The 18,094-nt window shown below is 39.7% G+C and overlaps 2 protein-coding genes across 3 annotated transcripts in view; one reads left to right on the top strand and one right to left on the bottom strand.

The window, feature by feature from the left end:
* Nucleotides 1-762, top strand: part of LOC101074046 (multidrug resistance-associated protein 4-like) — a 17,424-nt gene extending 16,662 nt beyond the window's left edge. Inside the window, exon 32 of the mRNA XM_029839582.1 lies at nucleotides 629-762. The gene's annotated coding sequence lies outside the window, so the exon portion shown is untranslated. The remainder of the gene's footprint in view (nucleotides 1-628) is intronic.
* Nucleotides 1-18,094, bottom strand: part of abcc4 (ATP binding cassette subfamily C member 4 (PEL blood group)) — a 20,878-nt gene extending 2,784 nt beyond the window's left edge. The window contains exons 1-28 of one of the 2 annotated variants that reach the window (XM_029839580.1): nucleotides 17,976-18,094; nucleotides 16,802-16,898; nucleotides 13,055-13,290; nucleotides 12,541-12,651; nucleotides 10,365-10,485; nucleotides 9,865-10,089; nucleotides 9,510-9,599; nucleotides 8,783-8,946; nucleotides 8,412-8,537; nucleotides 7,932-8,181; nucleotides 7,744-7,851; nucleotides 7,436-7,525; nucleotides 7,160-7,351; nucleotides 5,362-5,456; nucleotides 5,119-5,205; nucleotides 4,402-4,498; nucleotides 3,309-3,506; nucleotides 3,065-3,202; nucleotides 2,934-2,971; nucleotides 2,757-2,860; nucleotides 2,516-2,662; nucleotides 1,461-1,540; nucleotides 1,200-1,350; nucleotides 990-1,109; nucleotides 790-900; nucleotides 597-697; nucleotides 259-450; nucleotides 33-188 (exon numbers count right to left, since the gene is read on the bottom strand). In XM_029839580.1, coding sequence (XP_029695440.1) covers nucleotides 33-188; nucleotides 259-450; nucleotides 597-697; nucleotides 790-900; nucleotides 990-1,109; nucleotides 1,200-1,350; nucleotides 1,461-1,540; nucleotides 2,516-2,662; nucleotides 2,757-2,860; nucleotides 2,934-2,971; nucleotides 3,065-3,202; nucleotides 3,309-3,506; nucleotides 4,402-4,498; nucleotides 5,119-5,205; nucleotides 5,362-5,456; nucleotides 7,160-7,351; nucleotides 7,436-7,525; nucleotides 7,744-7,851; nucleotides 7,932-8,181; nucleotides 8,412-8,537; nucleotides 8,783-8,946; nucleotides 9,510-9,599; nucleotides 9,865-10,089; nucleotides 10,365-10,485; nucleotides 12,541-12,651; nucleotides 13,055-13,128 — 3,366 coding nt within the window. In that variant the 5' untranslated portion in view covers nucleotides 13,129-13,290; nucleotides 16,802-16,898; nucleotides 17,976-18,094. The remainder of the gene's footprint in view (nucleotides 1-32; nucleotides 189-258; nucleotides 451-596; nucleotides 698-789; nucleotides 901-989; nucleotides 1,110-1,199; nucleotides 1,351-1,460; nucleotides 1,541-2,515; nucleotides 2,663-2,756; nucleotides 2,861-2,933; nucleotides 2,972-3,064; nucleotides 3,203-3,308; nucleotides 3,507-4,401; nucleotides 4,499-5,118; nucleotides 5,206-5,361; nucleotides 5,457-7,159; nucleotides 7,352-7,435; nucleotides 7,526-7,743; nucleotides 7,852-7,931; nucleotides 8,182-8,411; nucleotides 8,538-8,782; nucleotides 8,947-9,509; nucleotides 9,600-9,864; nucleotides 10,090-10,364; nucleotides 10,486-12,540; nucleotides 12,652-13,054; nucleotides 13,291-16,801; nucleotides 16,899-17,975) is intronic. The other variant, XM_029839581.1, reaches the window with a different exon arrangement.

Here is an 18,094-nt window from a genome sequence, read left to right as displayed (position 1 = left end):
GATGAACCAAGTGGAGGTTAACTTTTGCTCACCTGGGGGATGATGGACATTTTCTGACGCAGGTCATGGAGGCCGATTTCTGACGTCAGAATGCCATCGATGTAGATATTCCCCTTAGGCTCTGCCAATCGGAACAGTGCCGAGACCAGAGAACTCTTCCCAGCACCGGTGCGACCCACGATACCAACCTGAGGGAGAGGAGTTGATCAGCCGAGCATGAAAGTGGTCAGAACAAAAGAGGCAGAAAAGTAGCCCAACCTTTTCTTGAGGGAGAAACATGGCTTTCAAGCTGTGGAGGACCGGCGGGCTGTCGTCACTGTAGGAGAAGCTGACTTGGTCAAAGGTCACCAAGCCTTTACTGGGCCAATCAGGTGGAGGACGTTTTTGGGTTTGCCATGGTGCTTCACCCTCCAGCTCAGTGTACTCAATCACTCGCTCCACTGACGTCATCTAAAGACAACTGCAAGGTTTTATCCACAGCTACTAGCATTTTTAAAAGCAAACGAGAGGCATGTAATCAGAAATTTAAAACCACCTTTGTGGAGAGAAATTCTACTTCTTGTGGTTTATGATGATTTTTTTTTTAAAAAACTTACCAAGTTTTCTACTTCTGCACTCTGTCTCACAGCCCACTGGAACATTCCCATCAGCGTAACAGCGTAGGTCAAAGCCAAGCCAACAGAGCCAGCATCCAGCTCTACACCAACAGGAAAGCAACTTGAATTACATCAACAAGGACCGATTCGAGTCCCCCCATGTTTGTCTTCCGTCTCTAAAAACCATCCTTACGGTCTCTGAGCAGCAGGCAACCAAAGGTAGTGACCGTGACAAAGATGGAGCAGATCCCATCAAGACGAAGAGCGAACCAACGAGACGTGGTCAGAAACAGGAACCAGGCTTCTGTTAACGTTGAACGAATAAATAAATGACTCTGCAGTGATCAAAGTTTCTACGCGATACGAAAAAAAGAAAAATCAAAGGTTTCTGACGTGAGTGCAGGTCTTGATAGTCATCAAAGGTTTTCTGGAACCTGTCCTCTGCCTGAAATGCTCGGATGGTCCACAAGCCTTGAAGAGATGAGGACAAGTGGGAGAAGACCGGACTTCGAGCTGGAGGATGAGGAGCACACATGGAGAGCAAGAGTGCATGTTAGAAATGCACAAAACCTGATTTTCAATGTTGCACTGGGCAAAACTCACTGGTTGACTCAAGGCGCTTCACATCTCGTGAAGTCTGCAGGAAGTAGCGGCGAAGGTAGATGAAGACGAGGAGGAGGGGAAGCACAGGGATCAAAATCCAAGGAATGACCGATGCTGACACAGCAATTACACCCAGGATTTGTAGGAACAACTGGTCAGAACAAGAAATGTATATTTTGAATGTTAAAAAGTAAAACTTGAACATGTTCAGAAAGTTATAATTCGCGGCGGTGACAGTTCCTGTTTGTTTGAAGCCTTTACCTGAATGAAATCCACAAAAATCCATGGCATTTTAGAATCCAATTGGCCAATGTCCTTTGAAAACCTGTTTAAGATTCTTCCTGAGGTGAGATAGGAGAGAATAAACGGAAAACATTATGGATTGTGTTTAGCGTCGAGTTCTAGTGGCTGTAACAGACCCATTAGGCTATGCTTTAAATAAGCTGGATGATTGACATGACAAATTACCAAGCAAGACAACATTAGTGGATAACCTCCAATGCACATTAGAAGTGAGTCAAGGACAAGTTAATGTGTTCCTTTAATTTTTAAACATATCCTAAAATGAATGGCTTCGATCCAAAAGCCTCCAACTGTGGACATTTCAAATGGTTGATATGACAGTAGTAAGTATTTTTGAATTTAATGTTTAGGACAATATTTTGTTTATTCTGTGGGTCTTAACAGACACAAACTACTGTAAAACATTATCATTGGAAGTAGGACTGGGGCGTCAACATGTTGCTGCTTTTACTTTTTGTCCCATCATCGGGATTATCAACGCACAAATATTGTTAGAATAAAATGTGCCACATTGTTACGCACTGATATCTAACAGCTGTTAATCTGACGTGGAATATCTAATAATAAGAATGAGTGTTTGAAGTGATCACAACCATGGCGGTGTCCAGGGTGACCAGATGTCCTTATTTGTCCTAACATGTCCTTTGAATTTTAAAATTGTCCGAGATTATATTCTACTGGAGTTCTCCTTTCTTTACATACAATGAGTCAGCTGATTAAAAAAAACATCAATCATTCAAAATAATTTTTAGATGCTGCCATGAATGGAACGGGTTGAAGTTCTGCCTTCTAGGTAAGAGAATGCATTTGGAAATTCATAATGGTTTTCAAATGATTGCAAGAATTCTGTACTGCCATATTTACTTAAGTGTTTGAAACCATTGCACTGAATATTGTAGATTTTTTTTAGCATGACAAAATTTGCTCATACATGAAAAAGAGCAATTTGGGAAACCGATGCTTTGATCGGTCAATGTTTAAAGATGATTATGAAACTTTTAAAGTAAGCTTACCAATAGGGTTTATGTCAAAGAAGCGTACAGGTGTTCTTAGAATGGCTGTGAACATGCGGTCGTGTAGAGACTGGGCACATCTCACCAGCACATTAAACAGGAACATGTTCCTAATAAATCCAAAAATAACCGTGGCTAATGTCAAACCTGTAAAGACAAAACAGAATTTTTTTCCTTATTAGCTGAAAAAAGCCTGTACAAGTTTGGGAATAGGCAGATTAAAAGTTCATTTTCATATTACCTCCATAAATACCCAGGTAGAAGTCAGTATCCAGCTGTTCTGTAATATTTTTTCCATTCTGGATGACAGTAATATTAGTTGATTGACTTTCTTGGTTATCAGCCCTGATGAGCAAAAATAAAACAAAATTACACAACTGTAACAAGAAAAGAGGGACATCTCCTTCTTTATACTCACCAGTGGGCCAGCCACCAGTCCTGCATGATGTATGCTAACTGCAAAACAGTGACAATAACGGTCATTTGTCAGAGGAAACAACAGTAGCAACATTTACTCTTTAGCGCCCCCAGCTGGGTTTCCCCACATACCTGAGCCATAATGTTAAAAAGTAGGACAACCAGCAGAACGACAACATTAGCTCCAGACCTCAGGTATTGTAAATATAGCTTCAGTCCTATGTTTCCCTCAGCTCGACTCTCCTCTGGTACAGTCTGCACCGTCTCTGCCTGTTCAGACAACAATGGAGTAACTCACAATTCTAATTTTGTGAAATGGCACCGCACAAGTGAAACAACATCAGTCAGAAGAATAGAATAAAAAAGAGGAACGAACTGGTAAGTGCTCTCCATCCTTGACAGAGTGAAGAGAGGAGGATCTAGAAACAACAGAGTTCTGCGACAACGTTCGAATCCTGGAGTGGGAGTCGTGGGAGGGATGCTGCTCCTCTTCCTCTTCTTTTTTCAGGAGAGATGTAAAGTCCACCCCCGACTGCTGCAGCTCAGCATACGTCCCCTTCGCCACCATGTGACCCTGACATGTGCACAAGATCTTTTTAATAATGCTCTATGAGCCTGTGGCATGGGTTTATTGGGTTTATTAATATTTAAAATAAGGTTCTGTTCTTTGATACAGTTTTATTCAAGAACCAGGCTTCTAAAGCCAATAACTGGAGCCATAAGGAAGCAGTAAAAAAAATAAAAGCATCAGGCTTCTTTTTGACATTTAAAACAATTCCCCACTGAAGACATTGCAGCTGTATTCTAGCCAGCACTGAGCAGTTCTGGAGTACAGACCCAGATACAGCCCAGATCAGGCGTGAGAAACATTGCAACAGAAGTGCTGACTCCAATTAAGAACCAGGCCCAAAAAACTAATGATAAAGTAAAACCATCACTGGCTGACCCGACATTAAAATGTCAGGTTGTTGCATTTTGAACCAGTTGCCATTTGTTAAGATTAGTTTTTAATGTAAGCTTTGCAATCTTTTGCACTAGTGAATACTGACAAGTGTCTGAGCACCAATACTTCTGTTGCCAGGCAGCGCACGCAACCGTCTTTGTTCTCAAACAGGTCAGGTGTGTTTCCACAGTCAGATCCAGTACTACTAAAAAGGCTGGTATCAGGGGGCAAGCTGATAGTTTGATCCAGTTGGTACAGTAAATATGACAGTTTTACTGTCATATTAGTAAATATGAAAAATATAGTATAGTATATAAACATATAGTAAATGACAGTTTTACTCATATTTACTTGTTGGATTTTTTAATGTACTACTGTGCTCCTAATTATTCATTTATTAATAATTACCATCAAATATAGCCTCTCATGTGTATGCATCAGTAAAATTGAGGTGTAGCACGAGTTTGCCGTCTACCTTCACTACTTTTATTAGAATGAGAGGCCTTTTGGACATGCGTGAGCCTACCTCCATGAGCACTAGAATCTGGTCAGCTGCTTTCAGGTACTGCAGCTGGTGAGTCACCAGGATACGGCGTTTGTTCTTCAGGACACCACAGATGCACCTGACATATAAAGGCACAATAAAGATCATTTCATTATTATCAACTTAAACACTGCTACTCATTTTTCCCCATTATTGTAGATGCCATGTTATACAACTCAAACTTTATTTATGAAGCCCTTTTAAACAGCCGGACAAATTGCTGGCCAGGAGGGAAGTAAAATAAGACATAAAGCAAAAATGACTCTCAGTGGGTGCTCTGTTAGAAAAGAATAGTTAGGGTTGCATATATTGTCTAATTGACAGAGGTTTTACCCCACCTTTTGCTTTCTCAAGGCTATTTGAGATACTGGATTTTCTTTCTGGATAGTCTAGTTTACAGTAAGATAAACATACTTTCAAACACAGAGCATTCCAGAGCTTTCCTGTTTGGACCACCGCTGTGCTTTAACAAATGGCTGTACAAGGTCAGCCTACTGTGCATCTGTGTGGGATGACTTCTGAATAAACATCAAATCAATGGCAGCAAAAAAAAAAAAAAAAAAAAAAAACACCAGACGGATGGAGGATTTCCGTTTTAAGGTACGGCACCATCTCAAGGCATTGGACACATTTCCAGCCTGACACATTTCCAGTCTGCTCTCCTACTAAAACAATTGAAAAAGAAACTTTTATGCTTACTCTTCAAAAAGATGTCTCCCCACTTCAGCATCCACAGCACTTAAAGGATCATCCAGGAGGTAGATATCGGCATCACGATATACAGCCCTGAAGTAACACACAATAGTTTAGCATCTCAAACAAGTTCTGAATAAACATTAACGCAATGGCAGCAAATATGCCCCAGTAAAGTGCCATAATAAAAAAAAAAAAATGTTTTCCCCAAAAAAAAGGGTAACAAAAACTCTTGAACTCAGCTCTGACCTCGCCAGGTTGACTCGCGCTTTCTGTCCCCCACTGAGTGTGGCTCCCCTGTCTCCAATCAATGTCAGATCTCCTTCTGGGAGAAGCTGTAAATCCTGCAATAGGCAGCATAACGTCAAGAGAAACAATACTAAAATGTAAAAATTATACAGAGAAATGAAAAGTGAAAGCAACTTAGGCTGCCTTGCTCAGGCTAACACTCGGGGAATGTCCTTATCACTAACAGCCTAACAGAGACATTAACAGCCTCCAATAAGATAAATATTTGCTTGTTATGCTCTTCAAACAATACTACCGGTATCTAAGAAACACGAGTAAAGAGGCCGATAAATTGTCAAAATATGAGAATATCCAGGACACATTTCAATGTTTGCAGTAGCTGCGTACAGAAGGTTCTTACATGGCTTTACTGGAATGAATCTGGTAGATCTTGCAACTTTTTAATAAGGTTAAAGTCCATTTATCACAGACGCCAGCCAGATTTTAGACATACTTTTCTCCCCCTGACTGAGGTATGTTTGAAATGTTACCTTATAAACAACAAAAATTTGGACATCAGTTACAGCCAAGGTTACATCCAAATAAATTACACAGCTACGTGCCAGGTTTTGAATGCTTTCATCCAAATACATTTACAATATTTCTGCTTCTGTCCTAAACTTGGACATGAAAACATTTTACATTCATATAATACGTATATAACAGATTTTAAAATAACTTTACTTCTATTTGTTAACCTTAAGTAATTTATTGAATTTTAGCTCAAGATGGTGTGTGGAAGACAAATGAGGTATTAATGCTGGCCAAATTTTGCTTAAATTAATTTTTTGTTGTGTTTTTTTAACAGAGGAACATTTTTTTTTAAACTATAATTAAATTCTTTTGGTTACAATAGTCTTTCCTACTTACAGTATCATATATATTATTTACTTTTACTGGTACATTAGGACATAAGTGCAATTAGCATAAGATAGCTAAAGACGTTTTAAACAATTGGGTCTTCATCTTATTAAAGTATTACTTTTGGTTACATTTCTTAGTTTACAAGACTGCATAATTTCTCACCTTGGATCATTGTACAAGCAATCAAACTGACTTAGGTAAGTCAAAGAGCAATGACTTGGTCACTAATTTTGAAGTTTTCTTTAACTATATGATGACAATTAAAGTCAATGTTCAACATCTGCGCTTACAGAATACTGAAGACGGTTACACTTGAACACGTGCAGTTAGGGGTCAATCATTGAAACACAGAAGTAAAATAAGCTGAATCAGTTGATGGTAAATAACTGAGTATATATTTATCTTCAGTAAACAGATATTAGTTGAAATGTCATCCTACAACTTCATCCCGGAGAGAGCAAAGGTTGTGGCCCACTGTGGGAGCTACAGCTTTGGTTCAAGGGAAGCTGCATATGATTTCTGGATACATTCTGTTTTATTTGCAGTGTTTCTGAAACTGCTACAAATAATCAACCAAAGATAAATTGACTGGGCAATAAACTGGCCAGTACAGCAACCCAATAACATGAAACAATATTTCACCTTCTAAATCCAAACACTAGCAGATGGGCAATGTTCCCTTTTTTAAAAATAGTGTATTGCAGTATCACTGACTGACTGCTCCCCCGCCATCACTTCATGTGACAGATTAGGATTTTTGAGTCAACAGCTGAACAAAATCTGCACCAGTTATGATGCTGCAGTCACCTGCATTTGATCTTTTGCTTTTTATAACACATGAAGACACAGCTTCAGAAACACTGAAGATTAAAAGCAAGACTTGTGAATCTCTCACCCTCTTTAGAGCACAGGCCTTTAGGACTCGCTCATACTTCTGTGGGTCCATCTCTTTACCAAACAAGATGTTACTGCGGATGGTTCCAGGGTACACCCAGGGCTGTTGGGAAGCATAGGTCATCTGTCCACTGACTGTCAGAACCCCTTTTTCCTTAGGCAGTTCTCCCAGGATTGAGCTGAGCAGTGATGACTGAAAGAAAAGTAAACTAGGCACAAAACTTTTTCTGACAATAGTGCTGCATCTGTCTTAGTTTGACTTGAAGAGACAACCAACCTTTCCTGCTCCAACCGGGCCAATTACAGCGATTAACTGGTTTGAGTTAAGGCTGAAGGAAACATTCTGCAGAGAAGGGGCATCCACATGCTGTAGAGGGGACAAAAGTCATTATTCTAATGTCTAGAAGGGATAGATTTGCCCAGCCTAAAGTTGTCTGCAAGTATTTGGCTCTTCGTCTTATTAAAGTGTGAATTTTTGTTAGCAGTGTTAGTTCATTATACTTTTGTGTTAGTTTAAAAAAACCCATAAAAACTGAAAGTGAAACACAAGGCTTTTCCTGGTAGTGAGAGCAAGTTGTCTTTAACCTTGTCCCAGTAGCACGTCAGATTCTGGATCTCGACCGAGGCATTCTTCTCCTTTTCCTGTGGTAATGAGGGGTTGTTATTTATGATCTCCTCCAGCATCAAAAATTCCTAGACCATAACAATAAAGCCATTGTTTCAGGAACAATTGTTGCCACCAGCGATATCTTCTCATCTATGAACACAAATACCTGAATCCTTTGTATGCTGACACGGCTCTCATACAGTGTCTCTATGGCATTTGGGAAAAACAACGTGACGGTGAGCCGCACAGCACTGTACAGTGACACAGTCACAAACACACGGCTGGCTGAGATGGTGTTGCCCAGAAGTACATAGAGGGTAAAGGTGATAAAGACAATTATCTTGCTGGCACAAAAGAAGGAGGCCATGTTGAGGCCTCGCAGGTAGGAGCTTTTCATGACTTTGGAGATCTCCTTGCTAAAATAATAGGAGGGGGAGAGAGAGGGGTTTCAAAAGTCATTAGCCCTCTCAACACATCAGCGACATTTATAATTTAATCACAATTTATTTTAAAATACAGTTCATCATTTTTGTCAAGGACTGCCATATTTTTCCAACAACGTTTCCCTTCAGCTGTAGAAAATACTCAGTTTAAATGAGGGAGGTGATTTTGTGCATGTCAGAACGTGACAAGAGGTTAAACATACCTCCTGATGTTAGAGACTAGAGCGGCGAATGGTTTTTCCCAGGCATACATCTTTATGATCCTAATTCCAGACACCACCTCGTTCATGGTGCGAATCCTACTGTCAGTTAGAGTAGCTGTTTTGCTCCTAAAGACAAAAATATATTATAAGACAAAGCTATTGCTGGTAATAAAATCTACAGATACATTATTCAAAGTAAATTAAAGCCAAAATAAAACAGGAATGTGTGCTACAATGAATTTCCATGAACAAAGTACTTAAAATAATTAAGAACGTGTTCAGCACATTTGGTTATGTTTTTAGAACATGTCAACATTTCAAAAATGATGACAGACTATGCCAGATTCACCGTGATCATTTACAGGACCTACCTGAACTTAGAAAACAGCCTTCCAAACATGGTTTGCATGGGCATAAGGAACATGAGAACCCCCATTCCTGCCAAGCACGATGGGCCAATCTCTGCCCACAACAAGGCCACCACTGTTGCTGCCTGAAGTGGTCCAACCCATAGAAAGTGCAGGAAGATAGTAACCTTGAAGAGAATGAAACACAAACAGGCACAATTTAAAACCTGTCCAAGATAAGATGCACAAACTAGACACACCTGTAATATTATCAGTTAAATTCAAAGAACTGTGTGTTTATCTCTGAATTTTCAGTCCTGTACAAATTATGTAGGGAAATAAAATCTACATTACAAATCACCAATGACTTTGTCCATCACCAGTCAGCTCATTTTTATCTTATCACCCAAGAACAGGACAGAATAAAGACATGCACTGAGACATTATCATTTCTTGTACCCAATCCCATGATGAATGCAATTACTCATTTTATCATAACTGATGTTGCTTGTGTATCATTTGCTCTCTTTGCATGCTCAAAATAAAACCACTATTTATCTACCTAAAATGCCTCAAAGGATATAGGAAAAATGTGTGGCTTTTAGGGATAGCAATGATGATGCGCTCGATTGAAGCGTGACATTTTAAGGCTGCGAGCTATTTAAATGTGACATTTACTAAAACACTATAAACCACAGGGGCTCCTTGGTTATTACCATGTTGTGTTTTCAAAACCTTACAATTCACTGACCTCATCAAACCTGTTGACATCATTTGATAGGAGATTGACAATCTGGCCTGTCGTGGTCTTTCCCATAGCTGAACTGCTGAGACAAAGAGCCTTGAAGGAAACAAAGTATTTTCAGTAAGACAGGACAAACACACCTATGTAAAAGGTAGGTCATTTAGATGGTGTACAAGTATGTGGAACACTTCAATTGTCCCACAAACAGCAAAACTGAATTGTTTCAAATAATTTAGGGGAAAATTAACAGTTGGTGGGGGGGTGCCTCTGTGAGGGTAATTGTTTTGTCTTTGGTGGCCACACATAGTTCTTTCCTGATTATTTATTACCAGCCGTCAGGTTTCCCTGTCTTCCTACTCACCTTCTTATAGATCATATGACACATGGCCACCCTGATCTTCATGCCTGACCTTTGGACATAGTAGAAGTAGAGGTGATGGAGCACCACTAGACCCAGGGTGCATAAAGAGAGGCCCGCTGCATAGCCCAGACTTTCGTACAGAGCATTCAAGTCCAGTGGATTGTAACTTTCAAAGTATCTGATCACCATCCCCAAGAAAATGGGCTGGACCACTTTAATAGTTTCCTGGTTGACAAGGATGATAGAAATCAATGTTGAGGATCGTCAAACGCTGACCGATAAACAAAAAAAAATATTCAGAGCATGCAATGTCATTTTTGGGGTATCAGCTATCCTCAGAGGAACAACAATTTTATTGTATTATTTTAATTTACTTTTTTTTTTTTGCTGTTGCGCTGTAAATTTGCCCGTGTGGGACAAATCAAGGAAATCTGAATCTGAATATTGAACATAAGTGGTCTTTCATACATGCCAGTCTTTTCCAAATTTTACACACTTACTTCAACGAGTGTGAAGACTCCTAGAACAGAATAAGACTTCCAGTAGCAATTGATGATTGCTTTAGAGAGGCTGGGTTTTCGCAGATCTTTTGTAGCCTTCTGAATCTCCAGTTCCCAGTGTCTGCAACAAAAATCATTTCCTTTCATCTCTGCAACTCTAAACTGTGACACTTTCTACTTGTAGTACAAGTTTTTCCATAAGAAAGTGGTGATTGGTGCATTTGCAATTATTTTTACAGCACGTTTGTTCAATGGCAAGGAATGTTGCACCTGCCGTTCAGAAAAGGTCTAAATCCTGATGCTAAGACTACATAATCCTAACCAGTTGTAGCTGAAGTAGTAATTTACATGACCATGAAGAAATGAATGGTTGTAATGAAGCAATGAAAAAAATCCAATCTTCATCAAAAAAGATTGGTTTACATGTTTCAGTCCATTTCTCTGATTACTTTCAGAGTATGTACGTACATAATGAGGTCTCAAAATTTCTATTATTTTCAAAACCATTCAGTCTAGTCTTGCTGAACACAGTGTTGCACAGTCTTAGAACAGGCCAAGCTGTGCCGCTGTCCCTCATTTTACTTCATGATATGGTTTATCAGATAACTGCCAGATTTATGTGGCCATGTAAATGGACCCACTGACAGGCAGCCAAATACTGGGCATTAGAAGAGAAGAGAGACATTCCTTTTGCTTAATGTTAAACACACTGGTAGAGTTTTAGTCAAAGGCAAGTCTCAACCTGAACGTCACTACCTTTGGCTGATTAAGGCAATATGTGGTGGCTGCCCTGATGTAAAACTTATCTGCTCATGAAAAAGTACTTTTCACCGTCCAGTAATAAAGTCAAGTCACCATACAGTCAAAAGTTTTTTTCCTTATTGCCCTATTCTTTGTAGTCTGAAGTCCACGTTCCTGTCATCTTGCCATTATAAATTTAACTATAAGAGTGCAGACTTCTGCCAAGTAGGTCAGTTCCCCACAGATTCCGAATTACGATTCTGGGTTACGTCCAAAACTAATACTCCCATTGATTAGAATACCTGCCTATGTATGTGGCTCATCTTGACTTTGAGGGATTGCTGATTGAGGTGGCAGATTATAGACTATGATTCCAATTAAACAATCAAGGTAGTCTGAGACATCGGAGTTGCTGTTGGTTGAATTTAAGGACAGCAGTTCATTTCCTATTCCATTTCCCAGCCTTGTTATGAGCAATGCACATTGACTTTGATCTTTGGAAGATCTAAGGTCAGAGCTCAAATAGGACATAGATAATTAAAAAAAACAACTGATCACTGTGCCAGAGATTTTCCATCATAAAATCAGTAAATAAACCAAAAGGTCACTAGGTTAAGAACTCGAAGAGCCCTTTTTTCTCTCATACTGGATTAGATTTACTCCATACAGTGACTATAAATCTATTTATAGCCATTTTTAGAATATACTAAATAGTTCCCAGCATTTATTTTAAGTAAATTTCTCTGCACCTTAAGCTGCAGACTGTGGTTTGAGTAACACAGGTAGCGAACTGGAACACAGCACATGGAAATTGGTGGTGGCAGTGAGGACCACATGTGAACATGTAGTAGGACTGAAACTCTAAAGGTAAATGATTTAAAACTAGATACTTGTCATCTGTTCACAGATGATCTTTTCAATTACAATTACGGTACTCAAAATAGCGACAGGTCACTAATTTTTATGGTCTAGTTTACTTCCTTTTATATTGTATATAGTGGGAGGTTTCCAGCGTTCCTACGAATTTTCCCTTGCTCTATTTACAATACAGGAGTGATGCATGATGTTTTGCACTCAGTTGCATCTCTTAAAAGCCTTGACGGGATATTGTGCAGTCCTTTGGCTTTGGAAAACGAGTCTCCAAAGCTTCTCAAGGACAAGATTCTGTGAAACTCTTTGAAAGGTGATGGAATTTGCCAGGACCCTGAGAATGTAATAATAATCATGGACATGGCCTTCACCATGTCTGGCTAGACATTTTATATACTAGTTTTCTGACAACACAGGTGAAATGGTTATTTTAAAAGATATGCCATTAATGCCCTCGCTCAAGTTATATAGTTTTCAATATTGAAGCTTATAATACTTTTTGATAGATTTACATAACTTGCTCTATAACTGCCATGTGCATTAACAAAGCGAGACATCTCTATACCTGCTGAGCTCCAGGCCCAGTGTCTCAGACCCATCCTCTGGGAGCACTGGGTACATGTCATCTTCCTCCAACCTGCGCTTGTAACCAATGCGAAACAAAGGATTCAGCCACCTGAAATGACAGAAATGGACATTCACCAAACCAAAAGTAAATATACAAGTCATGCTTTTTCACCACGGGTTTATTTGGCAATCCTAGAATCTTGTGGCGTGATCATTTTTGAGAAGTCACGCAATTCCGTGTATATTCTGCTTTTGAAAGCCATCTGCCAGATGCTGTTGAACTTTCATACACTTGAGTAACGGACCCAAGTGAACCATCACTCCATACATACTTGAAGGGACGCAGGTAATTTTACATTTCTCAACCGCGTGTATAACATCATGGAAAATTATCATCACCCCCCCACATACATTTTGGAACAAAAATTACTTTTACATGCGTCTTTTTCTCTGCCCTACGGGGACGTAAAAGTCGCCTTTCTGGCGATGATTCTGCGTTTTTGTCGACTTACCAGAAAAACACTTTTGACACAAGGCCCGCAGTCGCCACCGGGTTTCTTTTGACAGATTGCCCGACTCCTTCCATGGCTGTTCCGCTCTTCACGGTAGTTTAAATTACACTTAATTTCAACTCCTTGCGCTGTTCTAAGGACGGTGGCTCCGGTGAACGCACATGACGCGAGACCAGCACTTCCGGAAGACCGTCGCTGTTACGTGAGCCCACTTTCGCACGAGACGGACCTACACACTACATATGAACACAAGAAAAGAAAAAAAGAAAAAGAATCAGACTCGTGGTCCCTCCCCGGAGTGTCCGGATTGGCTGACAGGAAGGCTGGTGGAAGGTCATTGGTTGAGCGGAGTTCAGTCACGGAAATAAAAGTATTCGGCAGAATGTACTCTCAAAATGACACACCTGGTGTCACAGTTTAGAATAAAATGCATTGTCAAGACAATTGTTTTAAAAACAGTATGAGTTATTAGGCTTCTATTTTTTTCCATCAGAATAATTTTTAATATCCTAGATAAACATGGCAGTTTGCTGGGAAACAGGAGGCACAGTGATATCCCTGCAGGCACAGACCCAAACTCTTATATCAATAAAGATTACAATTTAAACTCAGTCAGACTACAGGGTTTTCTCACGAGGAACCCAGGAGAAGTTGAAGACCTGTTGACAACTGCTGGATCAGGTTTCAAAGAGCAGTGCCAAGAAAAATTGAACGCTATAAAATCCAGTCATGTGTAAACAAGATGAGCAATCATATTACCACTGCGATCTAATCCAATGAGACCTCACAACTAGCTTGTTATGCTGCTGTCAATGTTTTGCTAGCACCTACTGGGGTAAAGGCTGAGAAGAAAAAGCCAGCAGGAGATTATTACAGGCAGCTGAGTTCAGTCCAACATCATTTATCAGCAGAGGATCAACGCTCCTTTCCCATGCGGCTTTCAGCATGTGACCATCCCTATTTCCACATTCTCTGTGTCTTTGCTGAAAATGATAAACAGCTTTTTTTATGTGCTCTCTCTCTCTCTCTCTCTCTCTCACACACACACACACACACACACACACACACACACACACACATACACACACACACACACACTAGAGGTAAATCAGATAACAGGAGTGATCAAGAGATCTATAGGGCTTTGACACATGCTGCACGTGAACTGAAAGCGCTGAGTCACTACATCATAAGGAACAAACATATTTCTGCACTGCGCACTGACCTTGCTGAGAAAATATAGATCACAGACAAATTAAGGTTTCTTTAACTGGAGATAATGTCATGTGAAAAGGTGATTTTATTTTATTAATTGGGGAAAATCATCATGTATTAGTATGAAAAAAAACCCTCTTTAAGATGAATATGTCAGTTTAAATCACCGGTCTGCACCATCTCTGCCATCAGCAGGTTTGACAGATAGTCTCCCCCATAGGTTTACAGAATTAAAACCTTTTCTAAGATTGCTCAGCAACAGAAACCTGGGAGACAGGCCAACACAAGTATCTTGAGTTCTAGGTACAGAAGCTCTTTGTGGATCACACCTTTGTTTACTGACAGTAGCACAGCAGGCTACCTGAGGGAAAAGAACACATTCATGGGGGACGACTGTTAATAAAACTTAGTGGGAGCAGCTACAGTGCAGTACTGTGCGCTTTGAGAAACCCTTAATCCAAAATATTTTCATTATGGAAAAATTAGCTCTCATCCTTGCAAACACCTCTAATTCACCTCAAGACTTTTGTGGTTTCAATTTAATGAAATAATTGTAATAATTGTGTTTATTGATGTTTGCAGTCATCTTGCCATTATAAATTTAACTAGAAGCGCCAGAAGAGTGCAGACCTCTGCCAAGTAGGTCAGTTCAGATTCCGAGTTACGATTCTGGGTTACGTCCAAAACTAATACTCCCATTGATTAGAATACCTGCCTATGTATGTGGCTCATCTTGACTTTGAGGGTTAGCTTCGGTGAAAGGATTGCTGATTGAGGTGGCAGATTATAGACTATGATTCCAATTAAACAATCAAGGTAGTCTGAGACATCGGAGTTGCTGTTGGTTGAATTTAAGGACAGCAGTTCATTTCCTATTCCATTTCCCAGCTTTGTTATGAGCAATGCACGTTGACTTTGATCTTTGGAAGATCTAAGGTCAGAGCTCAAATAGGACATAGATAATTAAAAAACAACTGATCACTGTGCCAGAGATTTTCCATCATAAAATCAGTAAATAAACCAAAAGGTCACTAGGTTAAGAACTCGAAGAGCCCTTTTTTCTCTCATACTGGATTAGATTTACTCCAGACAGTGACTATAAATCTGCATTTGTCATCTAGATAATCTATTTATAGCCATTTTTAGAATATACTAAATAGTTCCCAGCATTTATTTTAAGTAAATTTCTCTGCACCTTAAGCTGCAGACTGTGGTTTGAGTAACACAGGTAGCGAACTGGAACACAGCACATGGAAATTGGTGGTGGCAGTGAGGACCACATGTGAACATGTAGTAGTTCAATAACCACAATGGCGAGTGTGTCAGTTAACTCCTGACCTGTAAACTCCACCCAAAGCCATGTCACTTTTAACACAATATTTTGTAACTTGTAACAAGTTACCCCATATTACATGATGTTCTAGATCTATGCATTTTTTCTTGACAGAGAAATTCCACTTTTACTTTATAAGTCAACCTATAAGAGTAAAGGCTTCATATGTAAGAAAAACCTCCGCTGACTGTAATCATTGTGATCTGTTAACCACTGGATACTTAAAAAGCAGAAAATGTGTGAAATGGATACAAATACATGTCTAATTTGGCATGCAAAATTCCTCGCTGCAGCAATTCTGCTTAACAGTGATCCTGAAGCAGAACAGAACATCATTTTAATAAATGCAGATAGTAGCTGAAGTAAAACAAATAAATTCTCAGGCTTAAGATCACAACCTTAAGTAAAAGATGCAGGAAGTGCTTAGAAACTATAGCAGTGTCTTATAACAGAAACATGATAAGGTGATTAAGTTGTAAACCCATTTGTTCAGCAGTGGTGGTTTCAGCCAGTCATATAAAAAATGCCCCTCGTAATTCTGTGGTACAATGTAGATTAAACAAAAGTTCTAATCGTTTAGATAAAACTGTAAATATACATTCTAAAAACTTATTTTTTTAATATATATTTTCCCTCTTTATTAATTAAGACCAAAGCAAGCCTAACAAACTATCATTATTTGCCTCCTACAATTTACCAGTATTGTGCCACTGTCGATCGTTAAGCAATGGTCAGCAACGGGCACGATTTTCACATATTTTTCTGAATCGGTTCATCTGTCCTGTTGAAACACGACTAACTAGACAGAGAAAAGCACTCTGAAACCACAGACCTCCACCAAGCAATGATATAGAACCAGTCGAAAACTTCCTTGATCTAGACAATATACAAAGTAAATATAGGCAATAGTGTTAAAAGGTTACATAACATGGTGCGTTCAAAGCCCCTTGGACTTAATCCTGCAAAGACCAAGGGTCAAAGTCCCTCCACAATCCAGAACATTGGCTAAATTTAATAATTTCTTTCATGTCTCATGATCAACCTTTTATGAGAATTTAACTACAATCCTTTCATAACTTTGGGTTATTTTTCTAAACACCAGATAAACGCCAACCATCACATGACTTCCATGGCGGCAGTAATAGAAGACAACCACTGAATTGCAATGTCTTATTTAGTCAAATTACTGGTGCACTGACCTGAGAAGGACTCTCATCTGGGATCAGCACTGGCCTTGTCTTTGACGATGATGCGGTTCTTCCTCAGGATAGCTCTGTCCAGATGCACCAACTGTCCCTGTTAAAGCCAGACTTCAGTTCCCCCACCTCTGCCTTGACATGCAGGAAATGTGGACATGCTCCTTGATGACGTTTTGGATACGCAAATGGCTGCCACTTCAGGACGAGTAACAAAAACCCGGTGAAACCAAATACTGTAAGAATGAAGTTGAAGAAAATCCCCGATGGAATTCAGCTGTAGTTGACATTCCACAGGGCTGTTATTATTCCAACTCAATTCAACAGTGTAAAAATTAGTGTAAAATAATTTCTTATGCCAATTTACTGTATCCACACACTTGACAATATAACATTTTAATGATATAATTTAAAACTAAGATCCAGATTTGTATATTTATATTTGCAGAACGTCTATAAGTTACACGTTTCATCTCAAATGTTAGTGTAATATTGATAATGCCATGCCTTAAACCTACAAACCTTGAGTTCACTGGGTAAAAATATTCACAGCAGCGACATTATTGAGTTTAAATTCACATGATTTGTTCCAGTCATGCAGCGCCCCATGGGCTATCCCATGCCAATCATTGGCAAACGGCTGAAACTGGTTTCACTCCGTTTTGCTCCTGGCTACTGTGTGACCAGGTTGACGTATGACTGGGCAAGGGACATAAGTGTCAGGCTTTTTCAGCCTGTAGCTGGCCACCTTTGAGGAGGGTGTCCAGTATTTAAAAGGCCAAAACACCTGATGAGTCAAAGGGCATACTGCTGATGATGTGTCCAGAAAGTTAAATCTTTCCAAGGTCATACGTATTTCCCCTTCCACAACAAGATACACCTCATGTGAGCGCGCACCGTCTACTGGCACAATGGATGTTTCTAACAACTCATCCAGTGTTTACTGATTCCATGAGAGTGATATTGAACAAAACAAAGATGCATTTGTTAGACACAAATCAAAAATAGCTGAAGCCAGGCCATTAAAGTAGATCATCCCCAGAAGCTGTGCCAACGGAAACAGGGAGGACCAGAGAACTCTATCCCGGCACCATCCAAACCAGTTTCAACTGGAGGAAGAGGTGGTTTTCAGCTGAACTAACACTGTCGAAACATAAGAGAGGGGAAATAGCCAAACCTTTTCTTGGTGAAGGAACATGGTTTGCAGGTTGTGCAGCACCAGAGGCCAATGTAGCAGGAGCTGATCGGGGCGAAGCCTTTGTTAGTCCAATTCAGTGGAGGAGGCCTTCGGATTCC

Source organism: Takifugu rubripes, chromosome 8, assembly GCF_901000725.2.
Source record: "Takifugu rubripes chromosome 8, fTakRub1.2, whole genome shotgun sequence".
Classification (NCBI taxonomy): Eukaryota; Metazoa; Chordata; class Actinopteri; order Tetraodontiformes; family Tetraodontidae; genus Takifugu; species Takifugu rubripes.
This window is presented reverse-complemented; position numbering and strand designations above follow the sequence as displayed.